Source organism: Mytilus edulis, chromosome 4, assembly GCF_963676685.1.
Source record: "Mytilus edulis chromosome 4, xbMytEdul2.2, whole genome shotgun sequence".
Classification (NCBI taxonomy): domain Eukaryota; kingdom Metazoa; phylum Mollusca; class Bivalvia; order Mytilida; family Mytilidae; genus Mytilus; species Mytilus edulis.
In genome coordinates this window covers 51219746-51241504 of record NC_092347.1, presented here as the reverse complement: position 1 = coordinate 51241504, position 21759 = coordinate 51219746, and the positions used below count along the sequence as shown (strand labels likewise).

The 21759-nt window shown below is 32.6% G+C and overlaps 1 protein-coding gene across 2 annotated transcripts in view; it reads right to left on the bottom strand.

The window, feature by feature from the left end:
* Positions 1–21759, bottom strand: part of LOC139519925 (tudor domain-containing 6-like) — a 42799-nt gene that overhangs the window by 4115 nt on the left and 16925 nt on the right. For both annotated transcript variants that reach the window (XM_071312246.1, XM_071312245.1), the window contains exons 13-22: positions 20831–20948; positions 19666–19844; positions 16526–16627; positions 15612–15827; positions 14899–15161; positions 13534–13737; positions 5337–8908; positions 3259–3372; positions 1933–2103; positions 584–799 (exon numbers count right to left, since the gene is read on the bottom strand). In XM_071312246.1, coding sequence (XP_071168347.1) covers positions 584–799; positions 1933–2103; positions 3259–3372; positions 5337–8908; positions 13534–13737; positions 14899–15161; positions 15612–15827; positions 16526–16627; positions 19666–19844; positions 20831–20948 — 5155 coding nt within the window. The remainder of the gene's footprint in view (positions 1–583; positions 800–1932; positions 2104–3258; positions 3373–5336; positions 8909–13533; positions 13738–14898; positions 15162–15611; positions 15828–16525; positions 16628–19665; positions 19845–20830; positions 20949–21759) is intronic.

Sequence of the window (21759 nt, the reverse complement as noted above, 5' to 3'; positions counted from 1 at the left end):
CTTATATCTGCCTTAGACTCTTTATTTGTGCAAAATAACGTAGTCAAAAACTTTACTTTCGTTTTTAAATCTAATACGCCGGATGATGACTTAACAATGGTAAAACATGGACCAGAGACAGATACATATATTCTGTGTATGTTTGCAAGCATTAAAGAGTGTAAGTAGCTCTTTCTACATTATTTCTTCAAGAAAATATTCGAAATAAACGCGAGATAAAGGTATCAATGACAATTTAAGCTTTTTTTAATTGATTGTTTTGATAGTTCTTAACGATCAGGTTACTTTTATGACTGGTAATGTGTGGCTGTAAAAGGCAAAAGGTTGGGTCAAAAAGATCGTGAATTATGTTAAAATCTCTTAAGAAAGCCTTGAAAATTAAAAGTAGATGACCGTTTCATGCTTTGCATGTTATTTGCATTGGTCATTCCCTATTTTCATGTAGAGACCCATAATTTTAAAATAGATGATAGAGATTTGATACATGGTTCATTAGAGAATGTCTTTGTCAGACTGTATAGTAGATATTCATTGTAAATTCACTGTAAAAATTTATGTGAACTATAATTCAATTTTATATTACCTGCATTGTTGCCTGATTTTTTTTTAGCATGACCATCATTAATAAGCTGTTCTGACACATCAATGATCTGTTTTGACTCCTCTTCAGAGTGGGCTAGATTAACTATATATGTTTCTCCATCTCTTCTCACAATTTCAGCATCTAGTGATACTGCTTGAAAAATCTTCAGTTTCTCTTTTGCAGCTGTATCCCAAATTGGACCTACAGGAACAAGGTCTGTAAAACAGTAGAAATAGTGTAATGAATGAGACAGCACTAGAAAATTCATTCACAAAACTAGTAATTCCCCACACCAATTTTAATAATAATTCTTGGGAATCTCGCTCTTGTTTTTGAAAAATTTTATTTAAAAAAAATAATAATTTAGCACCGCTTTCGCAAATCTTTCCCAAGTCAGAAGACCATGGCTTTTGTTAGTCTTGCATGTTTTGTTTTTTTATTTATTATAGTTCATTTTTATGTTAAGAGTTAAGTGTAATGTCCATTTTCAATGAACTAGTTCACATTTTTGTTTAGGGGCCAGCTCTGAAGCCTGCCTCCAAGTGCAGGATTTTCTAGTTGTGATGAAGACCTGTTGTGACCTTCGTTTGTGTTTTGCTCTATGGTCGGGTTGTTGTCTAAGAGACATTTCCCATTTCCATCCTGAATTTTAAGGATATGTTTTCGTGGAAAAGTTCATATCTCAGATACTGTAAGCAATAGGTCTACTATATTTGGTGCATGGAATGAATATAGGGAGTAATGTCCAACTGGCAGTTGTCATCTGATCTTGACCTCATTTTCATTGTTCATTATTTGAATTAGGTTTCTATCACTTTTTCTAATACTATCTGCAATAGGTGAACAAAATTTGGAGTATGAAAATATTTCATGATGTTCATGTCAGTCTGGCAGGTTTTATTTGACCATGACCTCCTTTTCACACTTCTTTGGTCAGTGTTAATATTTGATGCATAGGTTGATTGTTAGGTGTACATGTCTGTCTGCCATGGTTCATTTAACCTTTACTTCATTCTTATGGTTCATTAGTCGACTTTCCTGGTTAAGTTCATTAGTCGACTTTCCTGGTTAAGTTCATTTCAAAGATACTAAGTTATAGGTCAACTATATTTGGTGTATAGAATGATTGTAAGATGAACACGTTTTTGTTTTGTTTGGTTTATATGACCTTGACCTCATTTTTTTTTTATCATGTTCAGTTTATGTAATCTTTGTAGTTGAGTTATATTTAGGACTATCAATGGTCAGTAAAGCAGGCAAGCCATTTCAGGGTGTGGACTCTTTGTTTTAACCTGTACATATAAATCATCAATAAATTTCTACAGAACATAAATTTCAAGATAGCTAACCTGGCAAAGAGCATTTAAATGCCAATAATGGCATCTCAATATACTCTGGAAGCATAGACCTGATCTGTTTGGCTTCTAACAATTCAGAATTTCCAAAATCCAAGTAATGTATGAGATAAGTATTGTTCTGATAAGCTTCTACCACATTTCCTCGATACCAGTTACCATCCGCTGAAATAATAAACAAAAACATATTTTTACATAACTTCCTCAGTACTGACAGCATTTGTCTAGAGTTAGACCAAAAACATGCATCAAAGAATTAATTGTTTTGACTAGAATTCCATAAAGAAGAATCTTTATCTTTTGTCATAAAAATTCATATCTTCAAATAAAATTAATTGATTTAGCTAACAAAGTCCTTATATTCAAATAGAGCAGGAGCATATATATTGACCGTACTTGACTCTCCCTAAATATAGTCAATTTTATCATAGGGATATAGATATTAAAGATGCGATACCGAAAAAGGACAGGTGTTAAAAATGTTCACGCTATACTCCTAATTTTTTCTGATGCAAACAGGGAAATAAAAAAATGGCCCTGTATGCATTCCCAATTCAAAAACATTTCAAAACCCTTCACGTAAAATAAATCACACTTATTTTGGTCATTTTATATGACTAAATATCTCTACTTTATGATAAAACTTGTATCTATTTACGATAAGAAAATATGTGGTTAATATATTGAGCAGTTCAGATAGTTTTTTAGTCAGATGCAACCAAAATCCATATATCACGCAAAGTCTTGTGCAGTCAGAGATTTTATCAATTTTATACTGAAAAGCCTATCAGATTTATTTCCAGTTAGATATACTGTTCCCAGAAAAAAGTAACATTCATTTTTAGTTGAAAATTGTTTTAACGTTATTTCAGCTATAAATTATAAAAAGAGTTTTGCTGAGCGCAGCTGGATACGAACTCAGATGTCCAACCCTGAACAGATAAGGCAAATATGGTCACAATATTAGCACTTGATACAGGTCTGATTTTGGATTGTAATTAAATATTTGACACATAATAGGTTTCTGACACAGAATAACTGTAGTCAAAGAAATTAGAATTGGTTATATGATTTGAATTTATATTCAAGTTTTTGCTTTTGTGCAATACACTATGCTGTTGCAAATTTTCATCTTCAGTTTTCCTGGAATTAAGTGGTGGCTATGGTGCATATGTGTGTGTATGTTAGAGGGTGTCACACTTCATGCATGGATCCACGTTCTGACACCAAATAGTAATTGCAAGGATAAAAGGCATAGATCTGTAACAAGGAATGTGAATCCTGTATCAGAATGGTCAATTTCATATCAATTAAACTTACAAGGGTAAAAGGCACAGACAAGATCCCCAACCTGGGGTCTGAATCCTGGATCAGGATCTTCTATCTCACATCTGCACATCATCCCTTGCATCAATGTAGCCAACTTTTGAATTTCTGAAAAATAATTTTAATTATAAAATAAACATCACGGCACCAAATTTGCACCTATTTAGCAAAAGTAGCTGCAGAAATCTTACAAGTTTTCTTAAAGACTAAACAATTTGTTTGACTTTATGCATGTCTTTCAACATTATTATATAGTCAACAAGAATATGTTTATAGTACATGGATGGCCCACTTGCACTATAATTTTCTATGTTCAGTGGACTGTGTAATTGGTGTCAAAACTCTAATTTGGCATTAAAATTAGAAAGATCATTCAAGTGGACTTCATCAAAAACTACCTTGACAAAAAACTTTAACATAAAGTGGTCCAGACAGACACACAGGCCAAAAAACAAAAAAACATTCACAGTATACATCAACAGATGAAGCATTAACTGGAATAAACAGCTGCACCATGAGCACATGAAATGCCCATCGCTTTTTCAATAAAGTTCAATAACTTCTCAATGTTATATCAAAAATTTATAAAAAGCTAAAGGGAAGTTATTTTAAAAGATATAAATCAGTCATCAAACTAAAGTCTAATGAAGACTGCTCTAAGCACTTTCAGGATATTGTCCAAAAACTTGAAAACCACCCCTTTTCTATGGATAAAATCTAATAACTCAGAAACGTACAATCTAAAATTTATAAAAATCAAAATGGAGCTAGCTTACAACAATAGATATATATAATTTACCAAGTTTATAAGTTTCATAAAAAATTGGTAAGGGTTCCATCACTTTGTCTAGTTTTAAGATTGTCTACAACTACTGCATAACTAGCAAATGGTTAGATTTTAATTTTGGATGTAACGAGTCTTCTGATTGGCTGACGTTTTTTTGTTATCAGCTTATAAGTTAGACATGTGACCGTGACGTCATCAACATTTTTTCATGGTTTTCTACGATTTAAAATGGAATTAGAATTAAATTAAAAAAATGACTAATATTTTTTCTGTCTATTCTAAATAACATAAAAAATGTGGTGCACGCTGTTAATTCTAACATGACGTCCTTCAAACGCTTTGAGTACACACCCGTGGTAAAATATGAATATATTGTTTAGGGCTGTTCCTATTGTACTCCCATGTCATATGTATTTTAATGAATGAGCTACCCCACGTCATAGAACAACCACGTCAGAATATAAGCATTTTACGGGAAAATACACGCTTGTGAAACCGAAAATCATCACAACAAGAAAACCTAAACAAACGATGCTAAAATGTGATATAAGCCAATTTTTTTAAAAAACGTATAAGACATATAAGTAAATTATCATTAAATTCATCCAAAACTATCTAATTACATTATTGTAAATAGTTTAAGCATGTCACTAATTTAGTTTGTTCCGTTCTTTTACGCCAATTGAATAGTGCGTTTATTTATGGGAACGGCAAATATCAGCCTCCACCTAGAGCGCTTCGATCCAAAAGAATTGCCATATTTGTCCTATTAAAATCGAAATATTTCATGGGGGCTTGAATATATCTAGATTTTACCACGGGTTGTCCCTTTATGTCGATATTTTACACCTCGCTATCAGTCATTCCTTAAATGCACCAAGAAAGTAGAAAATAAAAGCCACCAGAAAAAAGTTATTATTTGGTTCATTTTGACTATTTTCTATAGGAATCATTAAAGCTAGACTATTTGATAGATGCACAATACTTTCTCTAATAGCTATTGTAAATAAAGATACAGACCATGCAAACTGGATATTCAGTAATCCTTTTCTTTCCTGTTCAAATATCTGATTTGCTAATAAAAACTATTGAACAAAAGTTTTATTGATTGTATGATCACCAACAAACAAACAAATTTAACTGTAATAATGTTCTTTAAACACAACCAAGTATACATGCTGAAAGAAAAACTTCATAATCCATGCCAATTAGATTCAAAACTTAGTTGTCTCATTGGCAATCATATCACATCTCCTTATTTTTGTACTATAAATTGTATATTTACCATTGGGATCAGCAATCTGGCAGTAGAACTCTGTAGGATCAACAACATAAGTTATAAGGAAACGGTTCTTGGCACTTGGTTCTGTCTTTGATATGTCTTTTAATGACAGGTAATTACTGCCTCCACTAGAAGGCAAGGACTGCTGAGCCTGACTAGCTTCATCTGATCTACCCTTGGGTGATGTAGATTTCTGTAGCTGTTCACTCACTTTTGGCCTTCCAGCCCCTGGTGTCTTGCTAGATCCTTTCAATTGCTGGTTAACATTTATACCATTGTTTATAATAATCATATGATAGAGGTTACTTTCTTCCTTGATGACTTTAATGTTTACTATAACTCCCATCAGACTGTTTAGTGTGTTTTTCACCTCCTCACTTTTTGGCACATCATGCAGACAACATTTAACACAATGACCTGGATCCACAGCTAGTGATGGATCTATTTTCCTGATTGATTGTTCTGTGGTCAACTCCTGGTTGCCAAAGTCTAAGTAGTGAACGAGATATTTGCCATTATTTATATCCTCAACGTTAGCTCTATACCATACTTTATCACTTGAAAACTGAGCACACACAAGCTCTCCTTTCACAGGTTTATATTGAGTATTGTTAGTTGAACAATATTGGTGCGACTGCTCTAAAATTTTGTCAAGACTTATTTTTGTTTCTTCAATGTTTGCTTGTAAATAGAAAAGACAGTCATCCATAACTTCTGTTATCACAGCATTCATCTCTACATTTGCAGGTAACACTGTTTTTGAAAGGCTACTGGTTAGAATAATTGATTGTATTGGTTGTGGGGTATCTTGTACCAACAATTGTTCATTCACATTCATCCCTTCACTTGTAAATAATAGCACATCATAACATCGTTCTTTTAATATTACAGCTTGAACTTGCACAGGTTTATTCTCTCTGACCAAATTGATTAGAGGTAAAAGTTTCTCTGGTGAAAATACTTTCAGGTCAACTTGATGAAGACGACAGCAGATAGTTTGTGATGGTGGAGTTGCCAATGTTTTGTTTATTTTACTAATTTGATCACACCTAACTTCTGAAGTATTACCATAATCTACATAACGCACTTTGAATGTGTCCCCAACAATTTCCAATACCTCTGCTCTATACCAATCAATGCTATCCCCACTATCAAATTTAGCAAAGACAAGTTCACCTTTAATTGGTTTATATGGAGAAGCTTTTTCTTGACAATACACGTTAATTGCCCTATGCAAATCGATAATTGTCTCTTGGTCCTCAACTGTACAATATTGCAGGTAAATGGTGTCCAGACTAGTAGCATCCATAATAACCATATTCACTGTTGAACTGTCTAATGGTAATGTCTTCATTGGCAGTTCTGATGCCATATACATTTCAGGAACTGGCTCTTGATTTGAAGGCATTAACATAAATTTCTGATTAATGTTTTCTCCATTAGATGTATACACTACAATATCATAAGATTGTTCATTCTTTTGCACTGCCTGAACTTGAACTGTGTCACTTGTCAATAGTGTTAGGCATTCTAGTATCATTTCCTCTGGTAGACTTTTTAAATCCACTCCTTTCAAATTACAGCAAACACCAAATTTTGGTATAACTGTCAATGTTTCATCAATTTTACGAATATTACTGCATTTTGTCGTTTCACAATTTCCATAATCAACAAAGCGATGTTCATAATCTTCTCCAGATATATTCAAAACTTCTGCTCTGTACCAAGTACTGTCTTCAGAAAACAAGGCACATACAAGCTCACCTTTCACAGGTTTATGTGGAAGGGGATTATCTTGACAAAAGCTCCCAATTTGAGATGACAATTGAGATAGTGTGTGCTGATCCCCCTGAAGATCAGACTGGAAGTAAATATTTTCATAGTCTCCAATGTCAGACAATTTCATCCTTATTTTTGTACCATCTAGAGGCAATTCAAATTGTGGCAGAGATGTAGCCATGATAACCTCAGCAGTAGCATTCCTTAGTTGTGGGCTTGTTTCTGCAGACTGCTGAACTTCTTCCACTACTGACCCAAACATGGCATTAATATTCTCATCACTGATTGTGTATAATTTAACATCATAATATCCATCTTTCTTCTCAAGACCTTGCAATTTCACTGGTTTACCCTGCATTGCCATGGTAGCAAACTGCATCAATTTATCCTCTGATAAACTCTTCAAATCAACGCCCACTATATTGCAGCATATGGACTGCTTTGACATTGAAGAAAGTGAACAGTTGATCTTACGGATTGAGGATGATTTGACAAATGACTTATTCCCGTAATCTACAAAATGTACTGTGTAGTCATCGCCACTGATATCCAGAACTTCAGCTCTGTACCAAACTCCATCAGCATCAAACTTAGCGCATACAAGTTCACCTTTGGAAGGCATATAGGGTTCATTGTTGGATTGACAGTAGCTTTGTAACTTTTGTGTCAAAAATTGTAAATTCTGGTGATATTTTTCTTGATATATCTGAATGTAAACATGTTTCATATCTAATGATTCTGTTATAAGCACTTCAATTTTGGAACCATCGACTGGAACAGTCTCCATTGGAACAGAAGAGGCTATAATTATTTCATGACTCTCTTCTTCCCTCAACATATTGTTAATACTTGTTCCATCTCCTTTTGGGTAAAATGTGGAAACATATGCATCATTTTGTATGTCATGAGCTTCAACTGTTATTATTGCATTCATTGCAGTATTTGATAACGTAATTAACTGATTCTCTTTCAAGTCTGATAACACGTAACCTTTTAGAGTACAACATACAGCTTGTCGAGGTAGTTCAACAAACGACGGCAAGATTTTACAGATGCCGTCTGGATGAACAACAGCTTCATTTCCATAATCAACAAACTGTACTCTGTAATTGTCACCTGGAACTTCTAAAACATCACCTCTATACCACAAGCCATCATCTGGAAACAGAGCACAAACCAATTCTCCCTTAACAGGTTGATATGAGTTTGAATTTGACTTGCAAAACATGGTCATTTCCATGCGAATAGCTTCAATTCTCTCTGCATTTTCTTGTATTGCCTTTTGCAAGTATATTCTGTTTGAAGGAATTGACAGTTCAGTTATCATCATATCCTCTTTAGCTCCATCAACTGATAAAGTTTCCTTTGGAATGGAGGAAGTCATTATGACAGACGAAGGAGATTGACTAGCCATTGTTTGACAGATTAGAGCAGAGGCAGACTTTCCTTTCTCGTCCAGAAAATCAACTTCCACTATGTCAGACTTTACAGATTTTATTTCCATTTCAAATAATTTAGGCTGATCCATATTTATTAAGTCATCAAACACATCCAGTGTATTCTTAGTCCATGTTTGGGGTTCTGATACACCTTCAATTTTCATTTTTACAGCAATCTGTGGAACAGACTTGCACAGTGGTGAAGCTTGCTGTATTAATGAGAAGTTTACTGTTGCTTTATTTCCATAGTCTAGAAATAGACAAGATGCATCGTTGCCAGAAACAGACAATATTTCTGCCCTATACCATTTTCCATCTGTGAATTTGGCATAAACAATTTCTCCAATACTTTTTGGTCTGAAATAAAGCAAATATTAAATTTTTAAAAGTAGAACCGAATCTTTTTACTTGCAACCCATTTTTATTTAGGGTTTATCTGTACTGTATGCATATCACTGGGGTAAATGTGATATCCATAACTGCTGTTACGTACATCATTAGATGGTTGGTAATAAAAACTACCAAAAACTTTAACCTGAAGCATGACAGACAGATAGAAGGATGATCGAACGGATGGTCACACAGACCAGAAAACATAATGCCCATAAATATGGCATTCAAATCTAAATACATTGTTAGATTCAGCAATCACAAAAACATATATTCAATTTTTGTTGAAATCAAAAGTTTATTTTGGACCCCGAATTGGACCAACTTGAAAACTGGGCCCATAATAAAAAATCTAAGTACATATGAATTCACATTCAGCATATCAAAGAACCCAAAGAATTCAAATTTTGTTAAAATCAAACTAAGTCTAATTTTGTACCCTTTGGACCTTAATGTAGACCAATTTGAAAACAGGACCAAAAAATTCAGAATCTAAATACACGGTTAAATTGGCATATCAAAGACCCCAATAATTCAATTTTTGATGAAATCAAACAAAAAAAAGTTAAATTTTGGACCCTTTTGGCCCCTAATTCCTAAACTGTTAGGACCAAAACTCCCAAAATCAATCCCAACCTTCCTGTTGTGGTCATAAACCTTGTTTAAATCTAATAGATTTCTATTAACTTATACTAAACTTATTGTGCTTCAGACGATGACGTCGACCTGATACCAATATATGATCGCACATTTTTTTTGCAATTGTGTAAAAATACTTATTTTGACCCCGCTAGGCCCATAACCCCAAAAATTAAGATTCTTTGTACGACGACGACAACATGATACCAATATACCGATGCAAAGCTTTTTTTTTTTGCAGTCGTATAAAAATGAGCTATTTCCCTTTGAACAGAAATCTAGTAATTAATAAGCATTTCATCAAAAATTTTATTCTAGGGAAAGGTTTTTTTTTACTGAACAAGGAGAAGAGCTAATATCTTGAAAATCCAACTTCACCAGTAACTTGTCATGATAAAACAATACACCTAATATCATATCATAATATACAAGCATGAAGAAAAAAAGTCTGACAGCAAAACTGATTTGCAGGACTGACGGTTGGACAGACAGGCAGAGTGCAAACCTAAAGTGCCCTTTAACTTCATCAGTATGAGACAAATAAATGGCTAAATAATTTAAATGTTCAAATACTTTTCTCTGAGGTATTTCCAATAACTGTTAAATAACAATATAATGAGATATCAATGTAGAACTAACAAATAGATTTTATTGCAGAAAATGCTCAGGTACGAGTTATGCAATTTTGTTTATTGCTCGTCGAACCAAAATTCTGAAAATTTTCAATAATTAATTAGAATTTGATTATTGACTCATGTCAGATGATCACAACACTGATTTTTTGAGTGAAATAAAATTTGCTTGCATTATTTATACATATCGTTATAACTTTGGTGCCTTTCTTTGAACCCCACACATCTGATTATTCATTCACCTAGCTAGCTAGCAAAATCAACAGAATATTTTTAAATAGTTTAGATCATAATAAATAATACATTTGTTGGCCTACCATTGAGGTCAAGAATGTGTGTATACAGTGTAATAAATTGTGTCTATTTAATTATGTGTGTATACAGTGTAATAAATTGTGTCTATTTAATTATGTGTGTATACAGTGTAATAAATTGTGTCTATTTAATTATGTGTGTATACAGTGTAATAAATGAATGTAGGACAGAAAGTCACAGGACAAAAAGTCACAGACAAAAAGTCATAGGACAAAAGTCACAATTCATGTTTTCTGACTATTTTCTTTAAATAAAAAACGCTCATTTCTGCCAAAATATTTTTGTATTCCTCTTGAACTATTGTATAAAATTTAACTTTGTAAACAAAATTTATCAAAAAAATATCAAAGTAAATCAAATAATTGTTAAAAAAACAAAATGTCAAAGTGGCTTGGCACTTAAATGGCTTCATGGTGCCAAGAAATCTTTTTTTTTGCAGGATTAAAATTAAATAAATCTTCATTTTTCAAGTATAATGACACATTTCCTAAACTTTAATATGAAAATATGTATTGAAAAGTAAATATTCAAACAATTGTTAAATTATTATTTGTGACTTTTTGTCCTACCAAATTTGCGACTTTATGTCCTGTGACTTTCTGTCTGTTTACCTAATAAATTGAGTCTATTTAATTATGTGTGTATACAGTGTTATAAATTGTGTCTATTTAATTATGTAACAGGTAATGAAATATTAACTGCAGCGAATTATGACTTGATTTGTTTCCAATTATTACTTGCACCTTCGAGTGTAATTATTTGAAAATCATGAAAGTTGATAATCATACGGACTCTTACTAACCTATGGAAAGAATTGGAGTAATACCTTTTAAAATAAATGGGGACTGTGTCCATGGGACACAAATGATGCCCCCACTTGCACATCATATGAAGTTATAAAGGGACATAACTGAATTTGTACTTGATCATAATTTTTTTGTAATAAGTATTGTATAAGAATCACAAAATTTGGTTGATGCAAACTCAAGTTAGAGAATGGAAAAAAACAAGAGGCTCTCAAGAGCCTGAATCGCTCACCTTAATTCTTTTGGTTAAATCTCTTATCAATGATTATTTTGGCTTTTCAATTTATTTAAATGTTTTTTGGATCGTCCTATTTTCTTCAAAAGCCAAAAAATATAATCATTTCCTCCTATGTACTATTTTAGCCATAGGAGCTATGTTTCTTGACATACAAGGAAATAAAATATAAAATTTATACTAGATACTCTGAAACTCATTTAGCCTAAGTTTGGCTGAAATTGATACAGCAGTTTCAAAGGAGAAGATTTTTAAAAGTAAGTCAACATGATGAACAAATTGTGAAAAAAGTCTTTAAAGGGCAATAACTCCTTAAGTGGTCAATTGACAATTTTGGTCAATTTGACTTAATTGAAGATCTTACTTTGCTGAACATTATTCCTGTTTACAGTTTATCTCTATCTATAATAATATTCAAGATAATAATCAAAAACAGCAAAATTTCCTTAAAATTACCAATTCAGGGGCAGCAACCCAACAACAGGTTGTCTGATTCATCTGAAAATTTCAGGGCAGATAGATCTTGACCTGATAAACAATATTATCCCGTCAGATTTGCTCTAAATGCTTTGGTTTTTGAGTTATAAGCCAAAAACTGCATTTGACCCCTATGTTCTATTTTTAGCAATGGTGACCATGTTTGTTGATAGATCATAACTTCGGATACAATTTACAAACTAGATACCCTAAGGAACATTTTTGTAAAAGATTACTAAGATTTACGAAAAATGGTTAAAAATTGACTATAAAGGGCAATAACTCCTAAAGGGGTCAACTGACCATTTCCGTCATGTTGACTTATTTGTAAATCTTACTTTGCTGAACATTATTCCTGTTTACAGTTTATCTCTATCTATAATAATATTCAAGATAATAATCAAAAACAGCAAAATTTCCTTAAAATTACCAATTCAGGGGCAGCAACCCAACAACAGGTTGTCTGATTCATCTCAAAATTTCAGGGCAGATAGATCTTGACCTGATAAACAATATTATCCCGTCAGATTTGCTCTAAATGCTTTGGTTTTTGAGTTATAAGCCAAAAACTGCATTTGACCCCTATGTTCTATTTTTAGCAATGGTGACCATGTTTGTTGATAGATCATAACTTCGGATACAATTTACAAACTAGATACCCTAAGGAACATTCAATTAAAGTTTGGAAGTATTTGGCCCAGTAGTTTCAGAGGAGAAGATTTTTGTAAAAGATTACTAAGATTTACGAAAAATGGTTAAAAATTGACTATAAAGGGCAATAACTCCTAAAGGGGTCAACTGACCATTTCCGTCATGTTGACTTATTTGTAAATCTTACTTTGCTGAACATTATTCCTGTTTACAGTTTATCTCTATCTATAATAATATTCAAGATAATAATCAAAAACAGCAAAATTTCCTTAAAATTACCAATTCAGGGGCAGCAACCCAACAACAGGTTGTCTGATTCATCTCAAAATTTCAGGGCAGATAGATCTTGACCTGATAAACAATATTATCCCGTCAGATTTGCTCTAAATGCTTTGGTTTTTGAGTTATAAGCCAAAAACTGCATTTGACCCCTATGTTCTATTTTTAGCAATGGTGACCATGTTTGTTGATAGATCATAACTTCGGATACAATTTACAAACTAGATACCCTAAGGAACATTCAATTAAAGTTTGGAAGTATTTGGCCCAGTAGTTTCAGAGGAGAAGATTCTTGAAATAGTTTACGACGACAGACGACGGACGACGGACGACAGAGGACGACGGACGCCAAGTGATGGCATAAGCTCACTTGTCCCTTCGGGACAGGTGAGCTAAAAATCAGCAATTTTTCCTTATGTAAAGGGGCATAAATCTATAATTTTTAGTGACAACCCTAAAATTCAAACTTGATCTGTTTTTAGTGGTAATAAGCATTGTGTACATGGTAAGACTTTCTCATTCAATTTAAGATCAACAGCATAAACATTATGAAGGTACCTATATTGCACAATTTCTCTCAAGCTATCCATTTCCATGACAAGCGCCTGATCAAATGTTGAGAATCTCGAAATTATCTCTTCTTGTACAATCTGTCCATAAAATAAGACTGGAGAATTCTTTTCAGTGACCAATACATTTTCTTTGCTTCCTACATGTAGACTATCTGCAACCTTCTTCAGTTCTGATGACATGATTGGTGATCTGAAAAAAATATTTTCAATGTACAATAAATTGCTTAGCCGCTGCAGCTGGATACAACCGCAGATGTCCAACACTGAACAGTTGGAGCAATAATGGACACAATATTCCAGCTTGATACAAGTCTGAATTTGGATTATAAATAAATATTTGACTCATAATAGGTTTCTAACACATAAAAAACTGTAGTCAAAGAACTTAATACACTGTGCCTGCCAATTGACCCCCCCCCCCCCCCCAAAAAAAAAAATAATCCCTTTTTTTTTTTTTTTTTGCAATACTTTTTTTTTGTTTTCGTGCAATACATTATGCTGTTGAAAATTGAACCCAACCTATTTTTTCCCCCAAAAAAATATATGAAGAAATTTTGTTTATTTTCTGAAATCTGAAATAAGAAAAACTTGCTTCCCCACCTTTTCCGAAAAAAAAATCTTTCCCTCAAGATATGCTCATAATCTCAATTCAAATTTCCAATGGACTTTGCAATCATAATTACTCATTTAAATACACCATTAAAAGTCTTAAATAGATAATTTTAAAGTAGTGTAAGGGAGGTAGTCCAACATTGTATAACATTGTACAAATTTGTTTTTTTGATTTCCTCCGTTACACTGCTTTTAAATTGTCCATTAACCAGGAAACCAATCCCCCCCTTATTATTGCTCCTAATTTCAAACGGTTTGAGCCATAACCCCCCCCCCCCCCTCCCCTTTCAAGCCAATCATAACCATCTCTTTGTGTACCTTGACCTATAATGGTTTACTTTTATAAATTGTTACTTGGATGGAGAGTTATCTCATTGGCACTTATACCACATCTTCCTATATCTATGTCAAAAAATAAATGGGGAATGTGTCCATGGGACACAGATGATGCCCCCGCTTGCATATAAAGTTATATAGGATAGGGGCATATCTTAAGGAAGGTAAAAGTGACACTACCCAAATTTATACTTGATCTGAGTTTTGTTGTAATAAGCTTTGTTACTCGTTAAGCTGTAAGTTTTATTTGAATTGTTCCACAGGGCCTTTTATAGCTTACTATATGGTTTGAGTTTTTCTCATTGTTGATGACTGTATGGTGTTCTATAGTTGTTTATAAATCTTCTCCTTAGAACTCTTTTTGAAAGCTGGTTCATTCATTCATGATTTATTTTTTTCTTACCTCAATTCACTCTTTGTTTGTGACAGATCCATTGCACCTCCCTTTGTAGCAAACCCATCATTAACCAGGGTTTGACCAACATCAACACCATTATGATCCATAACTTTGACCTTATGAATTCTGTTATGTACTGAAGAAGCAATGACTTTGGTTAAAACGCCACTGACAATTACTGGGATTACTAGTGTTTTAAATTTGTCAATAGCTTCTCTACTCCAAGAACCTCCTACTGCTTGTAAACCATCAAGCTGACATATAATTGCCTGGAAACAAAGATCAGTGTGATAGAAAAACAAAGATATTCATATTGCCAAAATGTTGCCTAAATTTCATTTTTTAAATGAAATCAGTTGCGGTATATTTTGAATTGCTTTTCAAGGAAATTCTCTATCTAAGAAATTAATTAAAGTTATTAAATTCTATATACATTGTAGACATGAAGATATGTCTCATCTGTTTTTAATGTGATATTGTAAGTCAAAAACTGAAACCGTCATGGAAATTAGTTAAGTTTCTGCAAGTAAAACTTCATACCAAATACACTAAACATTGTTGGTATTTCTAATGCATTCAAAACCAATTATGCTGTAAAAGTGATTTTTGTAGAATTACATACTTTATTAAGGAGACAATTCCTTGGAATGAGAGTCCAGACAAAAGACAAAAACATAAATTCCTCCATCTTTCTCAGAGAAGGAAAATGGTATACTTACTGCAGACTTCATACTCGTCATATCAAAAGATAGTAGTCGAAGTTTCTCTGCTAATAAGTTTTCTGTATTGCCATAATCAATGTATGTGACAGCGACAGAATCTCTATTGATAGCATCCACTCTTGCCCTATACCAGTTATTATCAGCACTAAACTGTGCTGCATACACCATCCCAATATTGGGGGACTGTACAATCTCTCCACCAGTGTTGTAAAACTGTTAGATGTTGAACAGAGAAAGTTATCAAATATCAATTTGCAAAAGAATATAAAAAAACTGTCTAAATTGTATATCTACTTTGTTAAAGTGTAATTAAGCTCTTATTAAACCATGAGGCATGGCTTCCAAAATGGTCATATATTCCAGACGAGACTGAAAATTTTAATATTAGGGTTCAAAATATGTCTTGTAACCTCCATTTTTGTATCTTATTTATTGTTTTTGTTTCATATTTACTGTATGAAAAAATACATTAGGCAACCAGAGACGACTGATAGATAATTGCCTCGATTTTTATTCCGTCAAATAAAATTGAGAATGGAAATGGGGAATGTGCCAAAGAGACAACAACCCGACCATAGAAAAAAACAACAGCAGAAGGTCACCAACAGGTCTTCAATGTAGCGAGAAATTCCCGCACATGTATCCATTTACAGTAGGGTACATGTTTAAAAGTAGAAAAAGAAGTGTGTGGATAACACTGCAATAAAAATAACACGCAATGTAGGATTGCTATATCTAGCTTTTTCAACAAAACTGATTTTGTTTTTCAATTTCAAAGCAACTTTTATAAAAAATCCTTAATACTCAAATATTTTTGCTGTAACAAAGACAATTTTTTTTCTTTTATAAGTTTCTTACAAATAGTTTTCCCAATTTTACTGAATACATAGCATTATTATATTACAACTTACATTATTCATTTTGTTCAACAGTTCATCAGCGGCTGTTAATATCTCTGCATCCTGAAGTTGAACTGCAAAATGGTCTGGTGATGTATTGTCTGCCAGTAACACCTATAAAAATCAGGTTAATTCATGTACATCTTTAAACCACAACAAGTTACTACTTTTACATGGGATGAGCACAGAGTATAAAGACAAATTAAGCATCATTGGTAAATGGCTATCCCATTTTTTCGGGTTACCATTCCTTCCCCCAAATGAAATCAATGACTGCTTCACGTTTGACAATATGTCTGACGCTCCTTCTGATGACAAATGTCTTACATTCTTAGCCTACAGACTAAGTACATGTATATGCACACTGTAACGCTATCCACCTCATTTCCGAGCAGCTGCACCCCAACTTATATATGTTTTTACAGATGTTATCAAGAAAATCCAGGCCGTAACGTATGTTAAAATGCGAATTCTATAGAAATGCTTGCATCAGTACGTAAGCCAGACAAAGAAAAGATGGACCCCGTTAGCGACAATTATAGGAATATATTAGATGTGTTGCCTATACACACTCCACGTGAACAGATTTATGATTTGAATTTATTCCGTTTAAATAGATTTGAATTCTTCATTTTAGCATTAACAGAGTGCTTTTATCTTAGGTTTTTACTGCTTGATTATAAAGAATGTAAATATATAGCTTTTATATTAATTTATTTTGCTCGAAACCCTACTTCCACCTCCCCGTAGTGAGCAGAGAACAACAGTTATATACATGTTATAATTGACAATTCATAACATTTGTACAACTGGCTTCCGGAAGAGGTTGATAACTGGTAAACGAAAGAGGGACGAAAGATTCCAGAGTGACAGTCAAACTCATAAATCGACAATATACTGACAATGCCATGGCTAAAAATGAAAAGGACAAACAGACAAACAATAGTACACATGACACAACATAGAAAACTAAAGAATAAAAAACTATAACATTGACACTCATACTGCATCTTCTTATATCTTTACACTTGTAATTTACCTGTAAAAAAATTCGGCACAAATGAAATGCAGATCGGCGCAAATGCAAAACGCTGATTATTTCATTAAATGAGTGCAATCCTTCTAAAACAAATGGCATAAATGACATTTTATTCTAAATGATTGAAGAGGTACATTGCTATTGGTATACTTTTTGGTTGGTGGATGTAGGAAAGCCCAACTCTCTGGTATTATCAAACCAACCACAATTCAAGTAATTCACTTATGCTTATCACAAAGCTTCAGATTAAGTTGACATTCACTTTCTAAATGGTTTAATTGATGTTTAATGTCATTAATTATTTTTTGGCCATTCCGCTGTAATTTTTCCCTAAAGGAAAGCTGTAGGCCTAGACTTCACAATCTGGCAGTAATGTATATTCTGATGCAATCATTTTGTATCATAGTTCTGATAGGATGACAACAAGCATATAATCTTGTAGCTAATGTCAGTCAACATTATGAATTCTGGAATATATTATCAGATTATTTTTTTGCCATTCCGCTGTAATTTTCCCTAAAGGAAAGCTGTAGGCCTAGACTTCACAATCTGGCAGTAATATATATGCTGATATTAACATTTTGTATCATTAGTTCTGATAGCATGAAAACAAGCATATAATCTTGTAGCTACTGTCAGTCAACATTATGAATTCTGGAATGTATTAACATGATATTTCTTCAATTTAAAAAAAAAACCCTCACATTTATAATAATTTTCTTTTTATCCAATTTTACAAGATGCCTTTTAATAAATGCCAGGTGTTTACATTTGACATCAACTTGCTTAGTTGCCAAAGACAACAAGAGTGCACACACAGAAATGTCTGGACTTCTTAAAGGGAAAATTCACGACTTTTTTACTTAAAGTTAAAATATGTTCATTTTGACATAAAATACATATTTACAAAGTTTTATTGCTATATGTTCAGTAATAAAGAAGAAAATCAATAATCAATTAAAAACCAATTGTTCAGAGAACAACTGAAGGTCTTTGACCCATACAGATCAATTATGATATAGAACTATGAAAATTCAGTTTGAAATATCATATCCAGGGTCAAATAATAGCTTTTTGTACACTGATTCCAAAACTATATGGTTTCTATACATTTTTTTTCTAAATAAGGGAGATAAATTGTTAATTTTAAAATTTTATTATAAGAGAGGAGAAAACTCAAGTTTAATGTTAGCCTACCCTTTCAACCAAAAATCATGTGTTACAACATGTCGCAACTTAAAATTTAGTAAAAATATGTTGTCAATATCTTATACGGATTTTGAAAAGAATTAAAAATAAGCCAAAATCAAAATTTTAAATATGACCTTGACCTAATTTTTCGGATCAAGAACCTCAAATCAAAATATCTTAGGTCTCTATCACTTATGGTTTACAAGATAGAAATGCATATCATTTATATCAAATGCACAAGGGAAAATAACTCTCATATGGAGTGTTAATCGCTTTGGTCAAAATAGGACAAATCATGCAAAGGATATAACGACCAATTTTATAAAAAATTTGTCTATTTCTTTTAGGGTAACAGCGGAAATGTAGTCACAAGGAAAACAGTGTTTGGGGAGATAACTCCTACAAAGAAAAGTTTTTGGTTACACAGGGTAAATTTCAAAAGCGCATAAACTGTTCGATATCATATACCAAATATCTAAGCGACATATTGTGAAACAAATATTTATCGCACGTACAAAATTAGGCGGAAGAAAAAAAAAAAAAAAAATCAGAACAAATACATTAGGTCTTTCCACAGAAACTTTGAAAGACCTAATAAATAAAATATTGACTACTTCCTGTAGGTCGTGACGTTTTCTCCTGGTATTGCATGGCAGGATTTAGAATACAATCACTTAAATTCTTGGTCTCTAATCATACTTCAATTGAATTGTATTGGACAATTGTGTGTGTACTTATAATATGTTGGTTTATAATGTTATTAAACATTGCTTACTAGAAAAGAAAAGATACTGCGAGCAACTAAACCTTTACCTTAAGTTTTGTTTTATTTATCATACCAAGGATTTTAGTATAGTAATGTTTTAAATAGGATGAGCATGGCGAGGGAGAAATTAATGCCCTAAATGTTTATAACACTTGCCTCTATTTCTGAATTCAGTGGTAGGGTGCAGTAGTCAATATCCTGCTTTGGAGCTTCTGACTTTGATGGACTCTTTTTCGGACTACTTTTTTTTAAAACTGGACTTCTTGGTTCTTCTGTTCTTGAGCTCATTTTTGATTGCTGCTTCTGTGGGGATGTTGACAACGTCTGCTTTTCACCTATATATAAATACATATGCTGTTAAATAATACATAATATATCTCTTACAAGAAAGAAACACTCTAGGATCTAATATCTCTCTCCTGTCTTCTATGCATAACTCTTGGCTTTTTGTCATGGCAATAATCATAAAATTGTGGTTTAACTTAATATTTATAAAAGAGATTTATGCAGTATTTTGAAAACAAGATTGCTACTTGAAAGCCAATTCCCCCTGTGCTGTAATTAAGAAATAACATTGTGGTACAATAGCCAATAGATGGCTCAAGTCAAACAACCCCAAGAAAAATATTTTGATCAAAATGACAGTATGAAATGAGTAACTACACAGGATGGCAATCTATCCTAATAATAATGAGTGCTTTACGCAAAACAGTCCTTGAGAAGTTGCATTTAAAATATGCAATAATTCTCAACACTGAAAATAGATGAATTCTTTAGCTTTATTTTTTATTGTGTGTCACAAAAGACAACAACACCCAGATATTTTTATATTTGCTCAGATAAGTTCAGAAGGCTTGTACAGAGTATTAAATGCTGTGATATTGAACTGTAGCGTAAGAGAGGTGGTTACACATCCTATTGACTCAAATATTGACATTAAATTTGCCAAACATGCCAAAGAATATTTGTAGAGACTTTTATGATATTGGGTGATTAATTGTTGTTGAAAAATAAAATCAGTGAAACTAAATTGTGAAATTTAACTATTTCTATGAACACCAAATTCAAATGCATAGAACCTGCACAAGAGACAAAACTTAAGTTGATGGTTTGTTTATGGTATATGTTAGCAAAATTGTTAAAATTCTTTTTTTTTTTTTTTTTAGGATTAACTGATTTTTTAAATGAAAAAATTTCGATGCAATAAAAATAGGTGGTGCTTAACTTTTGGCAGACTGTATACATGTATCTTATCAAACAAATGCATGCATAATATTAATCGAGTCCAAGTTAATAAAAATAATTATATTTCTGTAATAACCATCTGAAGATTTAGGACTTTTCTCTCCATGCTGTTTGATTGTTGACTTCTGTGAATCGGTTCTTGTCTTGTAGTCTACTTTGCCACCTGTACTTTGTTCTACTTTTGTCTTCATTTGCTGTAATGGAATATATAATTTTATGTCATACAAAATGAATGGAAATACAGTAATTTCCTGGAAACAAAAAACTATGCAAGTGACTCAGGGGTTAAATAACCCTCAGGGAAATGTAATGTACTACTGTGGATTTTGGTTATTTGTATAGCCTACTTTCCAGAAACGTTATGTAATTTAACCAACTTTAATTGGGTCTTGTACCTTAATGGAAGTAAAAGAAATTCATGAAGTAAAAAAAGCTGGAATCCACATGCACATTGGTGAATGTCCAAAAAACTTTACATGTCTGAGGTTAAAAACGTTTATGAATATTGAAGTGCATTGTCATTTCCTGAATGATGAATAACACAGGGTGGTGATCTATAAATAGACTGGTTTCTATTACAAATATTTAAAATGAACCTGCATATCATTGTATATGATAAACCATGTCATCAACAATAATAATTCTTAAGTGTTGTCATAAAAGTGTACTTCTGTGCATTTAACATCCTTTAAACGCTGCTTGCATATTTTTCAGTGAATAACACCATCATTTGACCCCAATATACAATAAATTTCTAAAATTATTGCAAGGTTTAATGCTAGTGAGTAATGGGACTGGTTGAGCATCAAAATAATGAAATCTCACTTTATATATCTGAATGCTCATTTTTCCAAAACCACTATAATAAATGAACCCAATAATTTCTGAATTTACAGTAGTTTCCATATGCAAAGTAGAAGTGGGCTCTTTGCAGGTTTTCCAGTAAAATAAATAACAAGTGTAAAATTTTATATAAGAATATCTCAAGGTCATTTTTTTCCTTTG